Source organism: Anopheles gambiae, chromosome 3 (genome assembly GCF_943734735.2).
Source record: "Anopheles gambiae chromosome 3, idAnoGambNW_F1_1, whole genome shotgun sequence".
NCBI classification, from domain to species: Eukaryota; Metazoa; Arthropoda; class Insecta; order Diptera; family Culicidae; genus Anopheles; species Anopheles gambiae.
The window spans coordinates 2,420,045-2,441,462 of NC_064602.1; the positions used below are offsets into that span (position 1 = coordinate 2,420,045).

General features: G+C 50.7%; 1 protein-coding gene across 1 annotated transcript; it reads left to right on the forward strand.

Annotated features, from left to right (window-relative positions):
* Positions 1-683: 683 nt before the first annotated feature.
* Positions 684-21,296, forward strand: LOC1278077 (uncharacterized). The gene is made up of 4 exons (XM_061660418.1): positions 684-2,343; positions 18,757-19,015; positions 19,089-19,291; positions 19,366-21,296. The coding sequence occupies exons 1-4, from the start codon at positions 2,178-2,180 to the stop codon at positions 20,388-20,390; spliced, it is 1,653 nt and encodes a 550-aa protein (XP_061516402.1). The 5' UTR covers positions 684-2,177; the 3' UTR covers positions 20,391-21,296.
* The last annotated feature ends 122 nt before the right edge of the window (positions 21,297-21,418 follow it).

Below are 21,418 nucleotides of genomic sequence, written 5' to 3' on the forward strand. Positions count from 1 at the left end.
TTTATTAAAACATTTTCTCTCGGTTTTATACAAGCGAGATGACTCTTGAGTGATTTTCTTTTGAAGAAAATTGCTCGCATTGTAAATACTTTGACCCATCGTTTGCGCTTCTTTATTGTATCTTTCTCTCTCCGTACCGCCAACAGTTGACTAGGTGCACTTAGGGCACAAAGAATAGCTTACAGCAATCACGCTGTAATCGATCCGCCTGATCGACCGAGCTGAAGATGATACGATGAAGGCAGGGAAGAGGGCACCAGGGTTAATATCATATCAATCAAAGCATACAGACACTGGACAGAGCAACAAGAATAACATTGACCACCGCAGCAGGGAATGGACGCCCATCAGCTTAGAAGCGTATCTTCTATGATGGTTGGAGGATCGATTCCGCGCTCCTCCCGCCGTTGCTGGTCCGCCACGAATGAGTGAGCCCGATTGCGTAAAAGGAAACAGAAAACCCATTCTGCCATTAGTAGTCTTTACGGGGTGGAAAAATGCCTTTGTGATTGGTTGTGATTTGCGAGCGATTGTTTGTCAATAAGGTGGTCATATTTAATAGAGGAAGTGCGTAATGCTTTTTCAATTATTAACTGTTTTAATTAATATAACTTACTGCAGTGTAGAGCCAAGAGCGCCGTGCACTTTTGGGGCAGAAAAACTTTCAATAACGCCAAATGGAAGAAGTGTTTCACATGAAAGCAGAGATGAAAACAAACTATGAAAAACATGCAGCAAAAGGTACAAACGATGCAAACGTATGAGATATGAGAGAAAACTGAACGGAAAGCGGAGAGAAGCGAAGGAAAGAACAAAAAAGATTTGAGCAAGAGCGGGAGAAAATGGCCCCACACTGGCGCACTGGGAAAAGTGAGAAAACGGAGAAAAACGCGCACGCAACTCTCGACGGAAGTGAACCTGAACCTGAACCTGACGTGGTCTACACGCGAGGTCTGCGCAGCGGCGCGAGTTAGTTGCAATATGAGCGTTCGTTCGAACGGTTCCCGTACAGTTCGCTTCGATCGCTGCTGAAAACTGCTGCCGACAGCCGGACTACACAGCCCCAACGGCTCTCGCGCTGCTTCTCGCCGTCGTCGTCCTCCTAGGTCGTCTCGTGTTCGGTCGCGTTTGTTCACCGGGCAAGTCAAAGTCACGCGCTACACAGGCCAGGCGACAGCGACCAGGAGAGAACGCCAACCACCAACACAGCGCATCAGCAGCATCGGGCGAACGAACGACGGGAGCAATTTGTTTGCTGACAGCCTTTCCTGGCCAGTGTTCTTGGTTGGAGTGGCGCGGTGTATCAGTTGTGCCACCCCGAAGATCCCGATACACCCCCGGGGCCTGATTGGAGCAGCAGAAGAGGTGCTTCTTGATCCATGGAAATCGTCTCCCTTTCGCTGGGTTGGTTTTCTTTCCTTACGGTCAATTCTGCACCGCGAGGCAGTGCTTGAACGTTAGAGGTACGCGAAGACGCGAAGCAAAGCGGGCGAAGAAGTGGAACAGTTCGATTACTGATTACCGGTCGCTTGTTCTGTTTCCCATCTTTGGGGTTCGTTGCGTATACCACCGTTGAAGTCGTTTGTGTTCTGTTCGTTCGGACGCCCGCGTGGAAGCAGTTCGTTTGGGAGCGCAAAACGGAAGCCAGCGTGCGGTGGCTTCAGTGTATGTGTCGTGTGATTATGTGTGAAGCGCTAGAATAGAAAAGTCCCCCCACTTCCCCTCCCCGTGTGTGTTGATTCGTTCTTTTGTTTTGTGGCATCGAGATCGCCAAGAAAAGGTATGAAAATCGGTGTGTCCAGTCGATGCGGATCATAATCGAGTCCATTGAACTAGATCGAGTGCAGTGTGTGTGTGTCGGTGTTTGTGTGTGGTGTTTGTTGACTCGTTGCGTGTTTGTGAAGTTGCGGCCGGTATATCTGCACTTGACCCGTTAGACAAGAATCTCGTCACGTTGCGACCACATTGCGATGGGCAGCATCAGTACAGCATCAACGGCAGCGATCTAAACAGGACCAGCTAGACAAGACAAGTGTGTGTGTGTCCCGCTGGGGGAGTTAAAGTGCAATCACTTCTCAAAACACGACGCCCCCTCTACCGCCAGTCGTCCATTGACACAGATCGCTCGGGAGTACAGAGAAGTGTTTTGTTAGTGAAGTTGTGTGTTGAGCCCCAAAATGTTGTTCTACGCGGAGTGGCAGAGCATCGACAGGAAGCAGCGGAGCTCGCATCGACGCAGCAGCACCCAGGCGAGTTCGGCGGCCGTCAGCCTACTGCTGGCCGCTCTGGCATTGCTAGCAACTCGGGCAACCGTTTCCGGTCAAGAGGACTCTCAAGGTTTCGGTAAGTACCTAACCTCAATTTAGCTCTTCAGCAGATCAGTACGGTTTCTCTTTATATTCTGGGTGCTCCATTGTGTCAGAGGGGGAAGCCCTTGAAAAATGTTGGAGTTCATATGAAGCATTTTTTTCGGCGATTAGCGCCCAATACCTTGTTGTGTGCAATGAATGAATACGGTGAATCATTAGCTACTTTGCGCTATTATGATCGAGGGCAAACACGAAAGAGGGGTGTGCGGGGTATGGAGAGTGGAAATGCAAAGCTTTTAATTTGGGGCTCGAGGTAAAAGCCAACCTATCCATATGAGGCAAGTAATTCTCCTGCTCGATACGGTATAATCATGTCCGAACCAAATAAAAAAAGGGATCTAATGATTGTGATTTTCCATTAAGCTCATCTTTTGGGATGATGATTAAGGGCAGATCGGGCAGATGTAATAGGAAATGGTTATTACGTATCAAACAGATTCATTTTCCAATTTTCCCAGCCAGAAAGGGATCTGAAATAACGGATTGTGACAGAGGTTTGGGGCGTTTGAGGAGAATGTTTCGCTTAACTTTTAAATAAATTTTGAACCTATCTCTCACTTAAATCGCCCGCCCGGAGGATACTGTGGTGTCATTTACAGAAAGATTCTTTGTGGCCGTTGCGAATGACCTCAAAAGCGGAGCGTGTCGCTTCCTAGCCAACTCATTACATAAAATTCTGACCATTGCCATTGTGTGTCGCGTCGTCGCTCAGTGTCACAATTAGCGGACAACAATGCGCTAATGCACACGTAGCCCAGGGGGGAGTAGAGAATCGTTCTTCTTTCCTTCCGGTCCGGTCGGGTTTTGGGGGTGCGTGGTGCGTGGAATTAATCGGATCGTGCGGACCTCTTTCGGTGGGGGGGGGGGGGGGTTTGTTTTTGGTGCCATTATTCTCGGACAACCTTTGCCTCTTCCTTTTGTGTTTCCGCTTTGTTTCCCAGCTGCGTCCGGGTGAAATGTTCTCAGCCTTTTATGCTGGCCTTCCCGGCCGGGGGCTGATGGGTTGGAATGCATCGTCATTAGTCTTTCACAATGGCGATGGCCTTTTGCTTTGGGGAAAAATTCTACTCACTTGAAGCATTGCCAGCAACCTCCGTTAGATGACGGACACGGAAAACGGAACTGTGTGCCTTTTCCACCCGGTACCACCCGTGCCCCACACCATGGTGTGCATGAATTACGCCCGCTGGGATTGGTTTTAAGCAGAGCGGCAATTATGATAGGAAAAATTAATTCAAATTAGATATTCTCTCCAGCTTGAAGAGCGACAGAGTGTGTGTGAGCGAGTGGGAATAGGAATAGGGAGTGGAACATTGCTTTTCCACTTGATTCACGCAAAATTCTTACCGAAGCGTGTCGGTGCGTAAGTGTAACATCAAAAAGTGTAAATGCTAATCGGAAGAAAGTCCACCAAGATGTACCAAACGCCCGAGGAAAAGTCTTCCGGAATGAAATGCAAATCGATGACTTGGGGTATGGAAATTTACCATCTTCAGCGCTCCGACCGATCGTCCCGAGACGTGTGTTGTTCATTCGACTGTGCCTGAAAAGAGGGAGAGAGGGAGGAAAACGAATCAATCAAAACTTCACACCTGACTGCATTACAATCTCCTCCCATGGGGTGGAATGGTAATGCTCTATGTGTAGAAAAGCAGGACGTAAAGGGGTTGGGGATGGTGAAAAGATTCCATTTGCTTAAAAAATCGATCGCTATATCTGGCTTTTGCTGTTTTACATTTTGTGGGCATTTTTTCCCTATCTTGGTGTTGCATCGACGCACCGCAAAAGCTCTAAATTCATTGCTCACGTAATGTGCGCTGCCAAAAAAAAAAAAAAAAGAACCGACCTCGTTGTGAACGGGCTGTGGATCCACCAATGAATCCACAAAACAAGCCGTGAAGCTCACACACTTCCACATTTAATCTGGAATGCGGTACGCTGCTGCGCGTATTACGTGTCCATTCCCTTCCGTTCTCGGTTCACAGTTAGTTAGATCTCGGCGCGCATCTCGGGTGGCGCTCGCGCTGTGGTGCTGTGGTAGGAAGAAATAATTTGTCGTAATTATACACACCTTCTCACATCACCTCCTCCCCCCCTCACCACCTCGGTCGCTAACGGATTGCACTAGTTGTGGGATGCTTTTGGGCCCATGGCCAGGTTTGGTTTTGTTTCCCAAATTCAATTTTCATCAGTACTCCAGTGTTTGAAGCCGAGTGTAAAAGAAAACCTCCAAATTGGGAGGCTGGCGAAAGACGGGCAAAGAAGCACATTGTTGCAGCAACAAAAGGGCGGCAGGGGTTTGGTGGCGTGTTTTAATACCAACGGGACTAAAGGGGAACTGTTTCACACGCCGTTTAATTACCTAAAACCCGAGCGCAGATAAACAATCACGATCAAGCGGGAGAACAGAACACTGTAGTTGAGGGGGTTTTGTGGCTCTCGATCTTCTTCTAACGGTTCGCCGATCAAGCGACCCGAGCGCACTGCTGGTGCTCAGAACGATTCTTGCCATTCCACGAAACGTTTCCGAAGGGTTGTTGTTCATTTAAATGTACACTTTATGCTGATTTTTTATGCCCACTCAAGTGATCGATCGATCGGTAGCTATTCCTGCTCAATCAAAAGCTCCCTTTGGCTCCGTCTCTCTCTCTCTCTCTCACATCACAGCTGGTCAAAAAGGCAATTCGCGCGTGCGTCTGATTTTGTAATTTTCTTTTCGCTATACCCTCCTCTCCCCGCCAACAGGGAATGATCTTTTCCTACTCCGTTCCAACTGTGTATTTTGCTGATGATTGCACATGCTCCTCTCGCGTGCGCGTGGTGGAAATACGCAATCGGGAAGAGCAACGGCGGCGGCTAGATTTGGGTTAGTAATTACGCAAAATAGGTCTTGTTTGGTAGGGAATAATAGAAGCGTACACGTACACAGTAACAGAAGCTTTTACGTGTTTGCGTTTGTGTGTACCCTTTTACCCTCCCGGGTCGGTCTAATGTAAACTCGTGCAGATTCCGCCCAAAAAACTGAGGCAAAGGGTGCGCCATTGGGAAAGGGGCATTGTAGTAGAGCATTGTGTTGTGTTCATTAGCTTCCCGGCGTTGTAAAGAGAGAGAGAGAGAGATAGGAGAGTAGAGCTGGTACGGTAGCGTGCTGCTGGGATGATGATTTGTCTTGCCAAATTTGCCGTAAATTGCAAGTGCCGTAACCAAACAACGTGTGGCGGTGGCAAAGATGTCTTGTTTTTCTCCTACCGCCGCTTGCGTTGCTTTAAAGTGGTCATTCCGGTTGTGTTCGGGGCGGCAAGGGTTGGGATGGGTTACGCAAATTAGCTTTCGTTACGTTGCGGAGTCTCATTCTGACAGTTCCCTTTTTTGCACAAATTCCCCGTTGTGTCGTGACCTGCGGGACGGTGTCGCGCCGCACCCGTGCACGTTATTATTACTTCCGAGAGCTTTTGCGGTACTGTTTGCGCGAACGGCTGCGCAAGCGAGAGAACGTTTCATCCGACACTCGGCCGCCATGCTGGTGGTAGTTGATGATGCATTTACATGCCGTTTGCGGTTGCGTAACCGCAATTATGCGCAAGTTGCTCTCTACCGTGCGCAGCACACACATATCCCGTACGCACCGGGCTAATGATGGTGTGATTGTGCATGGCAGGTACATGTTTGCTTATGGGCACATGGTTCTGATTCAGTCAACGAACCCGGGGGGTGATGGTGGTGGCACGCAGAACACAAAAGCCACCCCACCCGTTAGTAGCTGTGTAGTTGTGGTTTGAAACGGGGGGAAGGAGAGAACAATAATGATTACCATCGCACAGCGCAGCGACACAAAGCTTTGCACTTGGCACTGCTGGTACTTCTGGTGTCTTCTGCTGTAGGGCCTTTCGCCTGAAATCTGTGTCTAATTGCCCGATGAACATTTACATTTGGAGAAAGAGCATCGTTATGCATTTGAAATCAAACCGTGCGTGCCGATGTGGCGTTTCTCGCGAGAAAAGTGGTTCCTTTCGTCAAAGCTGCCAGTGGCAAAAGAACGGTTATGGTTGAGATAGAATGGGGGCGGCCTCTCCTCGTCTAACTCATAAACATCATGCCTGTTGTGGGGGAGTGGTGACCGTCATCTGCAGAAACTTGTTCCATTGCCTGCAGAGTGAAGGGGAAGGCTCACAGATTAGCAACGGAACCGAGGCCGAGAAGCGGTCACCATCTCTGGACCTTTTGGCTGATGGCAATTTAACACGGACGCTCCCAATCGCTGCTCCCTCCCGGTACAGTTTGGGTCCCCTTTTTTTGCATGCAGTCTGTACTGTGTGTGTGTGTGTGGGACAGTTAGTTTGAAAAGCCCAACTCGCGTGGTGTTATCTTGTCGCGAAAGCATGCGCGTGTTTTATCTTTTTAAGTACTTCGTTCTTTGCCACCAAACTACTGACACACACACCCTTCAACCGGAGTGGGATGGATGACTCCTGGCATGCAACGGTATCCGAGTTACCGCCACACACACACACGTTGTATGGCATTCGACACGCATGAGGCAAATTGAATTCTTCGCCCTTTCCATCGCCCGCGCGAAAGGGCGGAAGAAAAGCAGCACACACAAGATCACGATCGTGTAACCACACTTGAGAAGGCTGGCTTCTTCACCACGGTGGTTCCCTTTTTGTCGTGCGATCTCGCCGGGCACCTACGACGGGGCGGAAAATGGGAAATCTTTGGTCGAACTATTTGTGGCACACAATGGGATGTTAAGGAAGCAGAGGGAGGGAGTTGTGGGAGGAAGGGGAAAGTATGTTACAATAGCGCCATTGCGCAACGCACCAATGTTTCCAACCCCGTCCCGGCTGGAACAAACTCAATTATCCGCAATTAGCCGGTGCACGACGTCACCTGATGTGCAGTGGTGCGTCTTTCGTGCGTTTCTTTCCGTGCATTGGAGAAGAGGCCCAGTGCCCAAGTCTTGTTTGGTGTGTTGGGCGGGGACAAGTGGACGAAGGCGACAAACTGCACAAACACTCTCATGGCGGGGGTAAGTGTGACAGATTACAGTTATTAGTCCACCGGCCGTCACTCGCAGGGTGTTGTCTCTAATTGCAAACCTGTGTGTGGACTGTCCGGCCCCTCCACATTCGCAGTCCGTCTGTTTGGTTTCATGATGGATGGCACTGCATTGGCAAGGCCCGATGCAACAGGGCCGTGTGTGTTTGCCCTGTTTACTTTACCCGTAATGATGTTTGATTTATGTGGTACTTCTTGGGAAGCTGTCGACTTAGTTCGTTATAGCAAACACGATCCAGGTCAGGGAAGTGTTGCGCTCATCGTCGTGTTTATTGAACTGACGATTTGGTTCTCATCTGGCAAATGGCAAATTTGCACCGAAACTCCCCAAACGCGACACACACACACACTAATGGTCGTTGGGCTTAGTGAAAATGACAACCCCTTTCGCTGTGGTTTTAAGGTGACCCACAAAGAAAGCAATCAGTAGTACACAAAGCACCTCCAGTTTGCACAGTCTCTCGCTCTCTCTCTCTCTCACAGTAATCGTAATGGCGTGAAAGGTGTGTGTGTGTGTGCGACACAATGAGCTCATCATGTGACGGTTCTGTACCGCCACCATTCGAAGGGAGTTTGTTTTCACCCCAAAGTGTAAGAAAGCAAGGATAAACACTGTGGAGAAAGGCGTGACGGTAAAAGCATTCCCTTCTGCAGCACGAATTGTAGTTCAATTTTTCGGTTAATCAACGTCCTTCATCGCCACCGTGTACCACCTATCCCTCCTCTGTGCGGGACACGGCTGGACACGACTGTGGAAGACCTCGTGACCAATTCGGCGATTCACTTCCTCCGACGCGATACAAAGCGGGCGGAGGAATCATCTAATCGTTCACCTTCCCGCCGCAGACAGGAGTCGTTAAGCGTAAACGTCGTACGGCTATCGATCTTTAATGTCGCAGTCTGGTTTCTTTTTTCGACTACACGGTTCTACTACCGATCATTGCCCTGGTACGTTAAATGGTGCAATTTTCGTTGCTCGGTACCTTTTTCGTTGGGGGGCCAAAGTACTTGCCGCCGATGAGTCGTTTCCTTTTTTCATGCCCGATCGCACATCGGCACCCTCTCCGCCTCGCTTCTTTATTGATGGGCTCGATCGGCCGTCCGATGAGAATGGTATTTTGCTGTTATAATTAAAACCAATACCAAAAACCACCCCTCGCCCAGGTAATACCAACTCCAAAAATTTGGACGGGAGTGTGTGGTGTAGTACCGGTTCTCTGAAGACGGTGATCGTGAGTTCGGGGCAAACACTTCTTTACCTACCAGACCGGACCGGTATTCGCTTCCTTCGCACACACTGTTTTTGGCACGTTTTGATCGAAAATCTCCACTAATGGGGCCTCATTTTCTCATCTTTTGAAATCGTTTACCTCGCTCCCGAGTCCGCTGCTCCCGAAGCCACAGTCAGCAGCTGATGGGAAATGGGAGTCCACATGTGAGTGACGAACCTGTCCCGATCGATGCGAGTTGGGTGGGAAGCTGGTGGAGCCAAAGATGATTGGTTCGAGGTGGGTTTCTGTGTGTGTGTGGTTGTTTACTGACGAAGACCTATTTCCTGGCGGTGGCCGCGTTTAAGCCTTTAAAAGCGACGCGCGATTTATGTTCTCCACTCCCAGGCTGCCGTTTGTGCGAAAGACACCACCACACCGTCGAAGCGTTTATCTAGCGACCCGCATTCTGTGCGCTTCTGTACGGTCCATTGGAAGATTTGCAAATGTGTGGTGACCACACACAAGAGGGAGATAGTTAAACACAGCAGAGAGAGAAACAGAGGCTGTAAGATATGGAAATTGTGTTGGTTATTGGTTTCGGGCAATTATTTCGGGGCAGTTCAATAACTTGTGGCATATATTTGCGCGTGTTTGGGTCAACGAACGTGCGAAGAACTTGGGGGGAGGGTTGTGTGGTTTCAAATGGTGAGAGAACCGCCCAGTGGAAATGAAACGATATGGCCTCCGCCTCGCAGTAATTGATGCCAGGCGCTTGCTGCCTGCGCCGTGTGCCGGAAGTTGCTGTCTCTTGCGTGTACTTTTCTTATGTCTGTTTCGTCCGATCCGCTGCTAAACGAGCAAAAGATCACATCGGATCGGATCAATCCTAACGTCCAGGGTAGCGTACGCGCGATCGTTTGCTGTTCTTCATTTCCGCAGAACGATTGGCGATCTTGGCGGACGGCGGTGATGAAGTGCTCATGATGGCGCACCGGCGATCACGTTTAACCGATCATAAAACGAGCAAGACGAGCCACTGCCGCCGCTGCGTCCCGGGAAAACCTGCGCTACCCGCGGGGACTCATTACCGGCGTCGGTTGCCCGCGCAGCAGCTATTCTGTGCTAGGTTTCGCTTTTCATCGTGTAATTTGAAGCGATACGATCACTTCACCGATCTCCATGGTCGGTAAATCCTCGGTGAGCACATAAAGCAGAACAACGCAGCAGCAGCAGCCCCCAACAGCTGGAGTGGAGTAGGTGCTGAAGCATGCTCTCGAAAGCACTCGACCACAGCAGATGGCAATGGCACTGACTGACAGACTGACTGAATGCCGAGGGGATGGAGGGAGTACTGGAAAAACACGGATGAATCGGGTGTGAAAATCTTGCCAACCACCCATTGGCAACCACACACACACAGACAGAGACATGTCAAACAAAGCGCACACAACTCTTTGGGAAATGCATAAACCCTGGTGAAATTCAATGAACTCTCTTCTATTCCTCTGTTTCCCCTCTGCGTTCTTTTTTCTTATTATACTGGCAAAGGTGGGTGGTTTTTGGCGCAAGCAGAACCACCTCCCCAAACCCCCCACTCCACCACCAAATGCCACGGATCATGCACGGTCAGTTGCGATGCTCACGCGCGCCACACGCCGCTCTGCTGCGGTGAAGCAATAAACTTTGGCGAGCATAATTGTGTTACGCCACAGCCGCCAACATCATCCACCACATATGGCCGTGAGAGGAGGAAGGATTGCGTTCTTTGATTGAAGGTTTGGTGTTCTCCTCAATCGTTGGCATGTTGTTGTTTTCCCAGTTTTTCCTCGAGCCCAACCAACCGAGCTCGACGGGGCCGACATCCGAAGAACATTTGTTACGTTTGAAGGAGAAGCGCGATCAGCAAGCAGAAGGTTAAGAACACACGGCTGCACACGGCGGAGGTGTTCTAGCCATCGACCGGAACTGAAAAAACTCAACATCAACGTGTTTCGATGTGAGGCCGTTTCAAATTTGCTCCTTCTCCTCCGCTCCTCGGTCCGTGTGAAGCTTGGGTAAGGTTTCGGATTAATGCTCCAACCTCAACGGCTCATGCTGTCTGACTATTTTCTCCCATCGTTTGAGAAAGCACTGAGGGCCACTGAGTGAGAACATTCGAGCGATCGTTCAAGGTGTATACGGTTGAGTAATGGCTTGCTACGGCCTGAATATCTCATGTTCCGAATCTGACAGCTGGAAAGACAGTTTGACAGAGGGCTAGATTTGTAACCGACGCTCGTAATCGTGCACTGTGTGAATTTGTGTCCCAAAAACGAAAGAATAGATCTGCTCCAACCGGGTTTTGAAAGCGAGATTGTTGTGGGGAATTAGAACTGATCAGTGCGACATAATTTTAAAAATGGTAGAAAGTATATCGGACCTCCTCTTTTCCCCAAAGGTCTCATCCCAACGTTACGGAGTTAGCGTCCACTGTCCGAAAACCAGCAGAGCGAGTCCCACTGTCGTGTGTGGCGGTCATGATTTACAGGAAACCTCGTTTCTACAGAACCGGAAAAATAGAGATATCATCCGGGCGAGCGGTTGTCCGAGCGAGCGGTTTCAAAGCAGCAGCAGCAAAGGAGTGTCCGGGGAGTGTGTCATCCTGATCGTATCACTCGCGAGTAACCGTTTCGTAAAATACCACGAACGTATGCCCAGGGTCCCAGGTGTTCCTCCCTTCCACACGCGCACAGGCATTGCCTGATTCGATTACGGGCACGGGAATACGCATCCATTACCATCCATTATGCTGTCCGGTGACGTTTGGCGCGGCTGGCTGTGCACGGCAGATATCGGGGGTGATCGCATGCATGATGATGGGGGGGGGGGGGGGGGGGGAAGCATGCGTTTGTTTTTCCGCCCATAAAGATCGCAAAGTCTCACAGCGGAGGGAGGGTGGGACTGGCTCTCTTACTCATCTTTTCGCTTAAAAGAATGAAGTTTAATTAAAATTCAACAGAGAAACAGCCAGCAGGCGAAAAAAGACGAGATCGAGGATTATAGTCCTGGAAAGTCTGGAACTGGTTGGCAGAACTGGAAAGCAGCTCCACACACACACACACACACACAAACACACGTACACTTCCAGTACTGCACTCTGTGGTCTGTGGATCTACGATCGTATTGGCCCATTGGCGCGCGATGCACACATGCAAAGTCTGTTGTGACTTGTGACAAACGCGTCGTTCTTCCAATCGGAAAACCCATCGGCTCTAATCGTATTGGCGCGGTTCGCCATTACTTGCGCTCTCGCGGGTCTGTCACGAGCTGGATGTGACATGCAAACTCGGCGAAAAGGGTAGAGAGCGGCTGATTCCGTCCGCCGTCCAAAAAGCTCCAGCAAACGCGCCTTCGCGTGGTCGGTAAAACATGGGTTGGAATAAAATAATAATTTACACGCCATCGCATATCGGATTGCTGCAGCGTCGTCGCCGTGTAAGGTTGGTTGGTCCACCATTTCCATCAAACCAGTTTGTGCTTCGGTGCTCGTGAGCGGGAGAAAGAGAGTGAAAAGGGTCTCGTCGTCGCTGTGTGTGATTGACCTGCTTGAAGCAATGGTTTATCCTTAGGGGGGAGGGAGGTGCACGAGGCTCTGTGGCCCTGACCGTGGCTAAGGCAAAGGCGTGTACGACACGGCCACGGCCATACATAATACATCAATTAATTATAGCAGTCGCAGCAAGGCAAGGCAACACTCCACCACGCGCCGCGCCTTTCGCTTCGTTTTCACGCACGTGTTCCGGCGGCCAGCAGGGTGCGCTCCACTGGACATTGTAGAAGGGGCATAGGGAAAGTGTGTGTGTGTGTCTGTGTGTGTGATGGGATACTGGGAAATTGGAACAGTGGTCGTTAAAATTGAGATCAGTTCAGGCTCAGGGGAGTCTCCAGAACTGGGACCAAGGTGGTAAAAGTGTATTCTGTGCGACAGAGTGGCCTCCGCTCCAGGCTTAACCGAGAAAGAGCGAGCTTGATGACAACTCTTGGGTGGAAAGTGGAAACAAACAGAAAAGTATGAATAAATGAGAGCTGTACATTAGCGGCATTATAGCCCCCCAAAAACAAAACAAGCCAACGCCGCCGTGTTTGTTGGTTTTGGAGCCATCAACCATCCTACGCGCACAGTAAATGAGGTTGACGCGTCGTTTACCCAGATCTGCTGAGAATGATCTCTCCACAGCGATGAAGATCGCGTCACAGACTGTTGGATGCATGGATGGTAATATCTGCATGTAATTGTATTATCGCGAGCACTCTGCACTCCCTCGATGGTAGTCATCGTCTGCTGATTCTGTGCGCGAGATCTCCATCCGTTCGTCTCTTATCATATCGCAGAGCTCAGAGATCGCACAGTAAACGACGCGAAACGGCACGAGGAGGCGGGTGGAAGTAATTGTGCATGCTAAAACTATGCTCTGCAACGGGTAGAAGGGGCAGAACAGAACATCCTCTTGTTGGGCTCGCGCAACGTTAATGACCCTACCTATACCACCCTGGAGGTCTGCTGCAAGCACACGGGAGATGCACAGTTACAGTTTGTTGCCCATGGGTTCAAACGTAATGCAGTGCAGAGGGGTGTCCGCTTTGTTAGACGAATTGGGTCGGATGCTACCACCTTCCCGCAGGAATACCTCGCGGTGGTTGGGTTGAAGACAAAGTGATGACGATAGAAAGCGAATCAGGTAACAACAGGCGCGCTGTTTGGGGTCCGGGTCCCTCCGGAGTGTTCTGGTGTATCAAAATGGTCGTTATTATCGTCATTAGAGTCACGGTAGCCTGGCGGCGACGATCGGACCCAGTTCGTTGACGTAAGACAACGCTGTTGGACGCGCGTAAGGCGCGCCTGCGTTGACGTGTCGGAGGGTGTATACTCGTTGCATTATGTATAAACCTTGTGTGGCTTCCGCTTTTTGGGTTTGTAATTAAATCACACAGCCCGGTACCGCACACACGACTTTTGAGGCCTTCTTCAGCTCGTTTGCGCTGCTGGATGCGGGTTTCGACTTCCAATCTCCGGCCTCCATGTCCAATCTCCATTGACAGCCGAATTTTATAAATTTGGCAGTTTTACACGCTTGCGCAGCTCGGGGGAGTTGATTTACGAGAGCTTTTTGCCGAGTCCAACGCCAGGTCAAAGCCCGCCTTTTCTTGGTTGCTTACTCACGCGGTTATAATAAATTAACTACACGTAACAAACGCTGGTAACTAAAGATCCATTCATGGCGTTGTTATGTGCTTTATTTACGGCTTTTTTGCTACTGTTGGTACATCTTTCCTTTTTTTTATGCACTTCCCCTCCCATGATCATGTTGCTTCATCGGGCGAGAAAGTCGTTAAAACAGACATCATTTAGCATACAGCCTACGACGGCTGAGTGCAATGATCCATCCGTACGTACGATCGCCCAAAAGACTCCACCAACCACGGCGCATGGTGATGGTTCAATAAATCTACGCAACAATCGTTCCACTCTCACAAACTCCAACCAACAGCTGGTTCTCCGAACTGGTGTGAAGTTAGTCCACAAGTTAGACAAACGGTAGCATTCTCTCGAAGGGCCGCCGCCGCCGCGATCGGGCATAATTAGCATTCGATTGTTACAGCGCCAGCAGGGACCTCCCACGAACGTGCTGGGACGACGAGGGCGAGCCGGGTCTGAAATATATGCACCCAACAGAACAATGCATCGGAAAGAAAGGCGGAGAGAAGCGCCAAAACAATGCAGCAGGCGTCCGGGAAAGTGCATAAAGTAAATGCCACCGAGCGGAGGTAGAGATGCAACCATTGCAATTGCAGATACCACGTTTCCAGATGCAATATCTCTAGGATGGCGCATTCAGTTGCTAAGAATGATGGACAGCACGACAGGCCGTCCCGCTCTGCCGCGCTCGCCCCCCCAAGAATGCTTCCGAAATGGACCAATTTCGGTGTGCCCTTAGGGGATCCTTTCCCAGAGCGCGCGAGTCGAGTGCATTGAAATCGCTCCCACAATGGGAATATAAATAATGTACTGCGACGACACGACCCACGATCACTTCCAGTGGGCTTTTGCGAAGGCACAATACCGAATTCGTGGTGTGGGCGCTTTGATCTTTTTGGAGCGAATTGTTCCCCGTGGACATGAGTACCCAATTCCCCCTCTGCGACGACGAGCCTTCAGGAGGGAAGCATCTTCGTGTGTGACGTGGGGTACCTTTCAAAACGTCGATTTTCAAACGACGAGGCTGGGAAAATGTTCACTCTGCTTCACCCTCTGCTCGGCTGCTTGTTGCTGTAGACACGTTGATTAATGGTTTCGTCACTAGAGCACGGAGGGAAGGCAAGGGGAACGGCCACTCCAAGACGGTGCTGGTCGACGGGTAGTCTAATGAGATGCACTCTCAACCTCAATTTCCACGTCGGAGCTGTGAACTGCCTACGGTTTGGGTGCTAATGCCCGTCCCGAGCCGGGCGAACCTTTAACCTGTGGCCACCAAGGAGCTGTGCTGCATCTTCTGGAAACGCGCTGGAGCAACTCACACGATTGCATTGGACGGGAAGGAAATGAATAGCATCTTTTTGGTGTTGCCTGTGTTGCCCCTGCTAAGCTCCTCTAAGACAGAGAAGCGAGATGAGTGGTTGGAGGGAGTCGGTGGACTCCCCATTCACGCTCTTGCCCAGTTTTGCTTGCCACCGCCGTTCGCAAATGCACACGCGCACACACACACCACACAGCTGCAGATATAGGTTAATGTTACTAATTGAGTCGTTCCTGCCCTGGCGTACGTACCGACCGGTAGCTGTAGTAGTGGTGGTGGCCCACCACGTGCGGCGGGCGGCCCGGGCCGCCGTGGGTCGAGCCTGCAACGTGCCCTGAATAATCTTCCAAGCTGAGCCTGATCTGGTTGGCTGGATAGGCCTGGCTGGCTAGTACCGGTCGGAAGCCAGTTCTCTCGACCACGGAAACGGGTCAACCGGAGTCCAACTGGAGCCGCGCCGCCGAGGAGCGTTTTGGCTTGTCAGAAAGGAAATGTCAAAGTGCTCGAACGATCACCGACACGTTTGAACCGTTCATAATGAGGTAAATAGGTTCGCGCAGGTTTCTTGCGCCAGGTCTGGCAGGATTGGGTCGTCTACCTCATCGGGCGTCATCCTTTAGCGGTTGGTGGGGAACAGTTTCCAATAATTCCTGCCCTCTTTAAACCGCTCGACAATGAATCAATGCTCTATTTGCGGTGAAGTTTATGAACACAAAAAACACACGATTCGCGCAAATCATCATCACGATCGACCATCCTCTTGCGGCGCCTAGATTCGGTGAAAGTGTTCCAAGGGCAGGGGCCGTCTTATCAAAAGATCAGCCTGTACTTTACCTTTCAGCCGCCTAAATTTCCAACCCAACCAACGATTGTGTCGGACGGGGCGGGCACATCTTGTTTGCAAGCGACGGGGTAGGCGGGGTAGGCGGCTCAATCATCTTTTTGTATCTCGGTTGGCCTCCTCGCGCCTCCCATTGGCAGCGGCGCCTCTGTTCTTTTTCGGTAAGGTTTCTCCTGCGAGCGTCTTCCCCGAAGTAGGCGAAGTAGGTCGCAGTAGGCCTGTGCAATCTGTTTTGTTCCTCTCGCTTGCCTTTATCGAGTAGCCATTTTTGTTTGGAATCAGCTCGCGAAATCGAGTCGCCTATCGCATCCTTCCTCCCAGCCCTAAATCCGAACAGAGCCCAATCAATCTCGTTGTGGGAAAAGGTGATCTCGTGATGTGAAGACAGGCCGTCGTCGCCATCGTTTTGCAGTAAAAAGGTGGTTATGAATCGCGTGGCGGCTCTTTTGCTGGTTGCGACGAAAGGTTGCGTTTAACCTCTTTCTAATGAATCGCTTCCGCGGAGGACGCCCGATAATGGTCACCCCGAAAAAGGCCGCTGACATCGATCTCCGGGCTAAGTGGGGAGATGAGTTTGGGAGTCTCTCCACTAATAAGCGGAAACGATATCGGTTACAGAAGATGGATGGCGGTGGCCGCTAAACTAAAACGTGGGGACACGAGGGCTGTTGACCAGGTGAGTTGCTGACTGACACACTAAAAGCAGAATTGATGATGATGATGAAAGAAATGGCAATCAACACCTCCCACCACCCGGAGGAAAGAGGAACATGCGTGTGTGGAGTGTGTGGATATTACTACTAATGGGAAATTGGCACTTTGTGGCCGGTAAAGCACGTGGGAACCTATAGAAAAGGGCGTACCCCCGGGGGGGTCCAGTCGATCGATCCAACGAAAGTGAGGAAATTTGATGGTTAATTGAAGTGCGTCTATGTGTCTGTGTGTATGTGTGTAGATGGAGGCTTTCTTTTGGGAACATTGGAACAGCTCGCCACGCCACCGTCTACCGGCCTACTGCCCTCCGTCAGTGCTACTTCTAAGCAGTGAAACCGGCGCAGGAGATGCTATGTCTGTCGGTTTGCCTCGGAATTCGGAAGCTAAAGTATGTTTCACGGTCTCTGGGGTTTGCGGCTGTATTACACACACACACTTCTCGTCCGGCCGCGACTCGTCCACCAAGAGACGCATGTGGTGTGGTGGATGTTTTCTCTCAAACCCTCCCCCAAACACCGTTTCAGACCTTTTTCGTTGTTAACTAATAAGGGCGAAATGTTACATTGTTGTGCTGTGTGTACGCGTGCTATCGTAATGGATGATCGTGTGATCTTTTCTGGAGCTCACGGGCTGCCTGTGCTTTTAAGGGCACAAAGTGGAATATAATGCGCCTTCGTCTCGCGAACACGAACACGGAACATTATCCACCTGTCGACGTCCTCCCACGACGGGATGATGCCACCAGTCACGGGATTCTATTGTTGTTGTTTGCTTCTGCGATCAAGCTCTAACGGGTGTACGTTGTGCCCAAGGTCATTATGCCATGGAAGCCATTAGGGTCTGCTGAGAAGTATGTAAAGCCCGGACCAAAAGTGTGTCAGTATGCTAAACAGACACAGGGCTAAGGCTGCTGGGGGCGGGAGTTCCCCAGGGATTGAAACAACGGCTGTGCATGAGTGATGAGCAGCAGCGTGTGTTTGTTCTTTGTTAGATCATAAAGAAGATGAATGAGTGGCAGTGAGCCCTGTAATTAGATGGGCACATAGAATCACAAACGATCTGGATCATTTGCCCGGGCCACACACACACACACCATTCCGAGCGACAATGGCTTAGTGAAAAGGCCACACTGCAATTGACCTCAACCTCAATGCCTGATGTTATTCCCTGTTCGATCGATAACGAACCTCCTGTGTGTACCGGCAAATGGGTTGTTCGTAGATCTTAATTTTCTCCCAGCTCTACGGTAAGGCCAAAACCGGTTGTCGATTTATCGTCGGCGAATAAGTTGGGTCAATCCGCTGCAACAACAGCAACATACACTGTATGACCCTGCCTGTATGTACACCGCCATAGAAGATATCTCCCGATGGAGATCTCTTGAGGATGGAGTAGAGAAGATCTTTAGAGCCTGATTTGATCCGATCGTTAGATTTGATCGGTAATTTGCAGTCGATCCTGTGCCGTGTGTTTCGTCGTTGATCGTCTAGTTTGCATATTCGTTTTTTTTGCTTTACGGTTCCCCTTGGGACAACTATTCCGTCCGAGTTTGTGTCCAGAGTAAGACTTGCTGTTGTTCCTCTTGTAAATCTCGTGTTTTGCGCGCGTCGATCGATCGCCTACAGTTCGAGCGTGGGGAGCGGGTCGTAATCATAATGCTTTATTGGTTGGGTCGTGGAAATGGAACGGGATGATGGGCTGTTTTGTTTGTTTGGAGTTTGTTCCCCTACACTTCCCTAACACACGCACTTAGTTTGAGTGCCATAAACCCAGATTTTGCCGTTGTCATAAAGTTCACAAATGGGTCAGTGCCGGATTTTAGGCCCGAGGCACGTGTGTAATGTGTGTAATAAATGGAACGCAAAATGTGTGTGTATGTGTCCAAAATCATTCTCTTGTTGATGCTTTATTGTCCGCCAGATTTCACACCTGTCCACCAAAACCAAATGGTGCCGTAACTAATGCCCCCTTATTTCATTGTTTTTTTGTGTTTCTTGTGTTTCTTCCAGAGATTCGATCACTGTCCGGCGAACCGGACTACAAATCGGTGAACCTTACCTGGGAGGTGGAAAGCGTACACGGCACGGATGACGCAGCGGACGGACGTCGGCCGGCAGGGTATAAGGGACGCTCGGCAAAGCTGACCTCCTCCCCAGTGGGCGTGGCGCGTGCTCCACGATCGTTCAATGTGTTCTACTGCGAGCTGCAAAACTGGGGACCGCATCGCTGCAGGTCGAAGATCGTGAAGGATGAGTCGGGTGATAGTGGGTAAGTGGGAAGGAATAGGGGGACACTTGCAGGAGAGAGGATCATAACGTTGTTCGATGTGTGTTACTTTTAGGAATAGCAAGCAGTACTCACTGTTGGTGAAAAACCTCCGCATGGCGACGAAGTACTCGTTCCACGTGAAACCGCAGACGAAAAAGAGCGACCAGCGTGCCAGTGGCCGGGCGGACGAGGGCGGCGAGCAGGAGGAGCAAAACGCTTCCTCCACCGCTGCCGGACACAATCAAGGCCAAACGATCATCATACCAACGAAGGGCTGTAAGTGTTGTGTTTCGTACACGCTTCACCGATCATTTCGCTAATCGCTCCGTTCCGCGTCCTTTTGCTTTCAGTCTCTGCCCACGCGACACAGTGTTTGCCGCACGCGTCCGAAATTGAGGTGGAAACGGGCCCATACTTTGGTGGGCGCATCGCCGCGGAGAATGGCAACTGTGGCATACAGGGGGACGCATCCAGCCCGCAGGAATCGTACACGATGCGCATCGACCATGAGCAGTGCGGCAGCAAGGTGAGCACGAGGGATCTGACCGTCGAGACGTACATCACGGTGCAGGAGAATCTGGGCATACTGACGCACAGTACGCGTCGGTTCGTCGTTGTGTGCACCTTCCAGCCGGACACACTGACGGTCCGTGCCCGGCTGGCCCTCCCGGGGAAGGGTGGTGCGGCGCCGGTGCCATCCTCCGAATGGTGGCCCGCCCAGGGACGCAATGCCCGTGTGCGCCAGTTTAACATGGTGGACAAGAGTGGGCTGGTGCTGAAGGGAGCCGGAACGACGGGGTCGGAGGATGAGCGGAACGACGTGGCCGAGCAGTTGGAAGAGGACTCGGGTGTTCCGGCAGAGGTGCGAGAGTTGCCCGCGGTTGAAGCCGACAGCCAGAAGAAAGCAGGCAGCGACGAGGAACAGCTGCTGAACGACGTCAAGTCGTCACCGTCGAACTCGCGCGGTACGAAAAGCGCTGGAAACTATGCCCGTTTGCTGAACGAGCAGCAACAGGACGAAGGAACGGGGCTGGTCGACGAGCTGGACGAGTATGGGCAGGAGCTGGCAGAGAATGAAACGGCCGGTGGGGAGGAAGCCGACGAGGAACGTGTGGTTGGTGTCGTTGGATCCCGAACCCGGGTCCCTAGCTCCCAGCGGCGATCGTCGGGAGGCAGTTCCGACTCCTCCGGCGGACCGTTCGATGCAACCGGGCTGCTCATATCCGCCTGCCTTGCTGTGATACTGATCGGAGCGCTCGTGTATCTGCTCCAGCGAGAGTTTAAGAAGCAGCGCATGATCCACCAACATCAGCAGATGGAACGGACAGCGTCCGAGCGTCGGGGAGCGGCAGTGGGAGGCGTCACGATGCAGTAGTAGTAGCGGGGAGGCATCACGATCTTTGACTGAGCTGTTGCAAAAGCAGCCCTCTCTTTTCCGCATTTCTTCCTTCCTTCTCACTCTCTTCATTCCTTCCGGTTGTGATTGTCATCTCAACCTTCCCCACTTGCCAACTATGATTTGAGCATAATTATTTATAGTTCGATGTGTCTGTATCAGTGACTGGAATTTAGCGATGTAAGCAATAACAAAAGAAAAACGATACAATTTTAACGAAAACCCAACGACGAATTGAAACGCGGGAAAAACACACACACATACACTCACAAATGAATCGAGCAATCGAAAAAGAAAATGCACGTGCACACAAACACACACATAGAGAATGAATGCAGCAGCATGGAGAAGAGAAGCCCTAGCAAATAAGGATCGTTTAGTATTAAGAGCAATCAAACACAGAGACACGTAAACAAAACACGTCCCCAAGTGCATCCAATTCCCAGCTGTTTTTTTTTTGCCATCCAACCTACTCTGCCCTACATGTGCGCTATCTTATGCTTACTCGTTTCCTTTGAAACGCGTGCTGCGTGCGTCTTAAAGGGGGATGCGAACGAGCAATCGACAATGCATCGCCCCTCAGGCTCAACGGACAGCTTACAAACGTTTCAGCGTACGAAAATGACTGAGCATAGAATTAAGCTAACCCAGCAAACCCTCCCCCCCCCCCCCCCCCCCCTTAGCCCTTCCCATTAGAATGTTTCCCAATCGTGGCAAACGAAGGAAAGGCAGCGGCCAACTGCTGCTGGAGAGGATTTACTTTAATTATTTTGCTTCTTCACCCACATCTAGCGCGTAAGTGTATCCGGTACGGAATGGAAAGGAAAAGTAACAGAAACAACAAGCAACAACTGTGTCTTTAATAAAGATTTTAACTTACAACGAACGAAAGGTGGAACGTTTTTTTTTTTTTGGGGATGAAGAAAGAAATGAGGAGAGACTTGAGAGAAACAGCATTGCGCAGACAAGATTGCCTTTCCTTTGCGCGAAACGTGAAAGTGACGAGA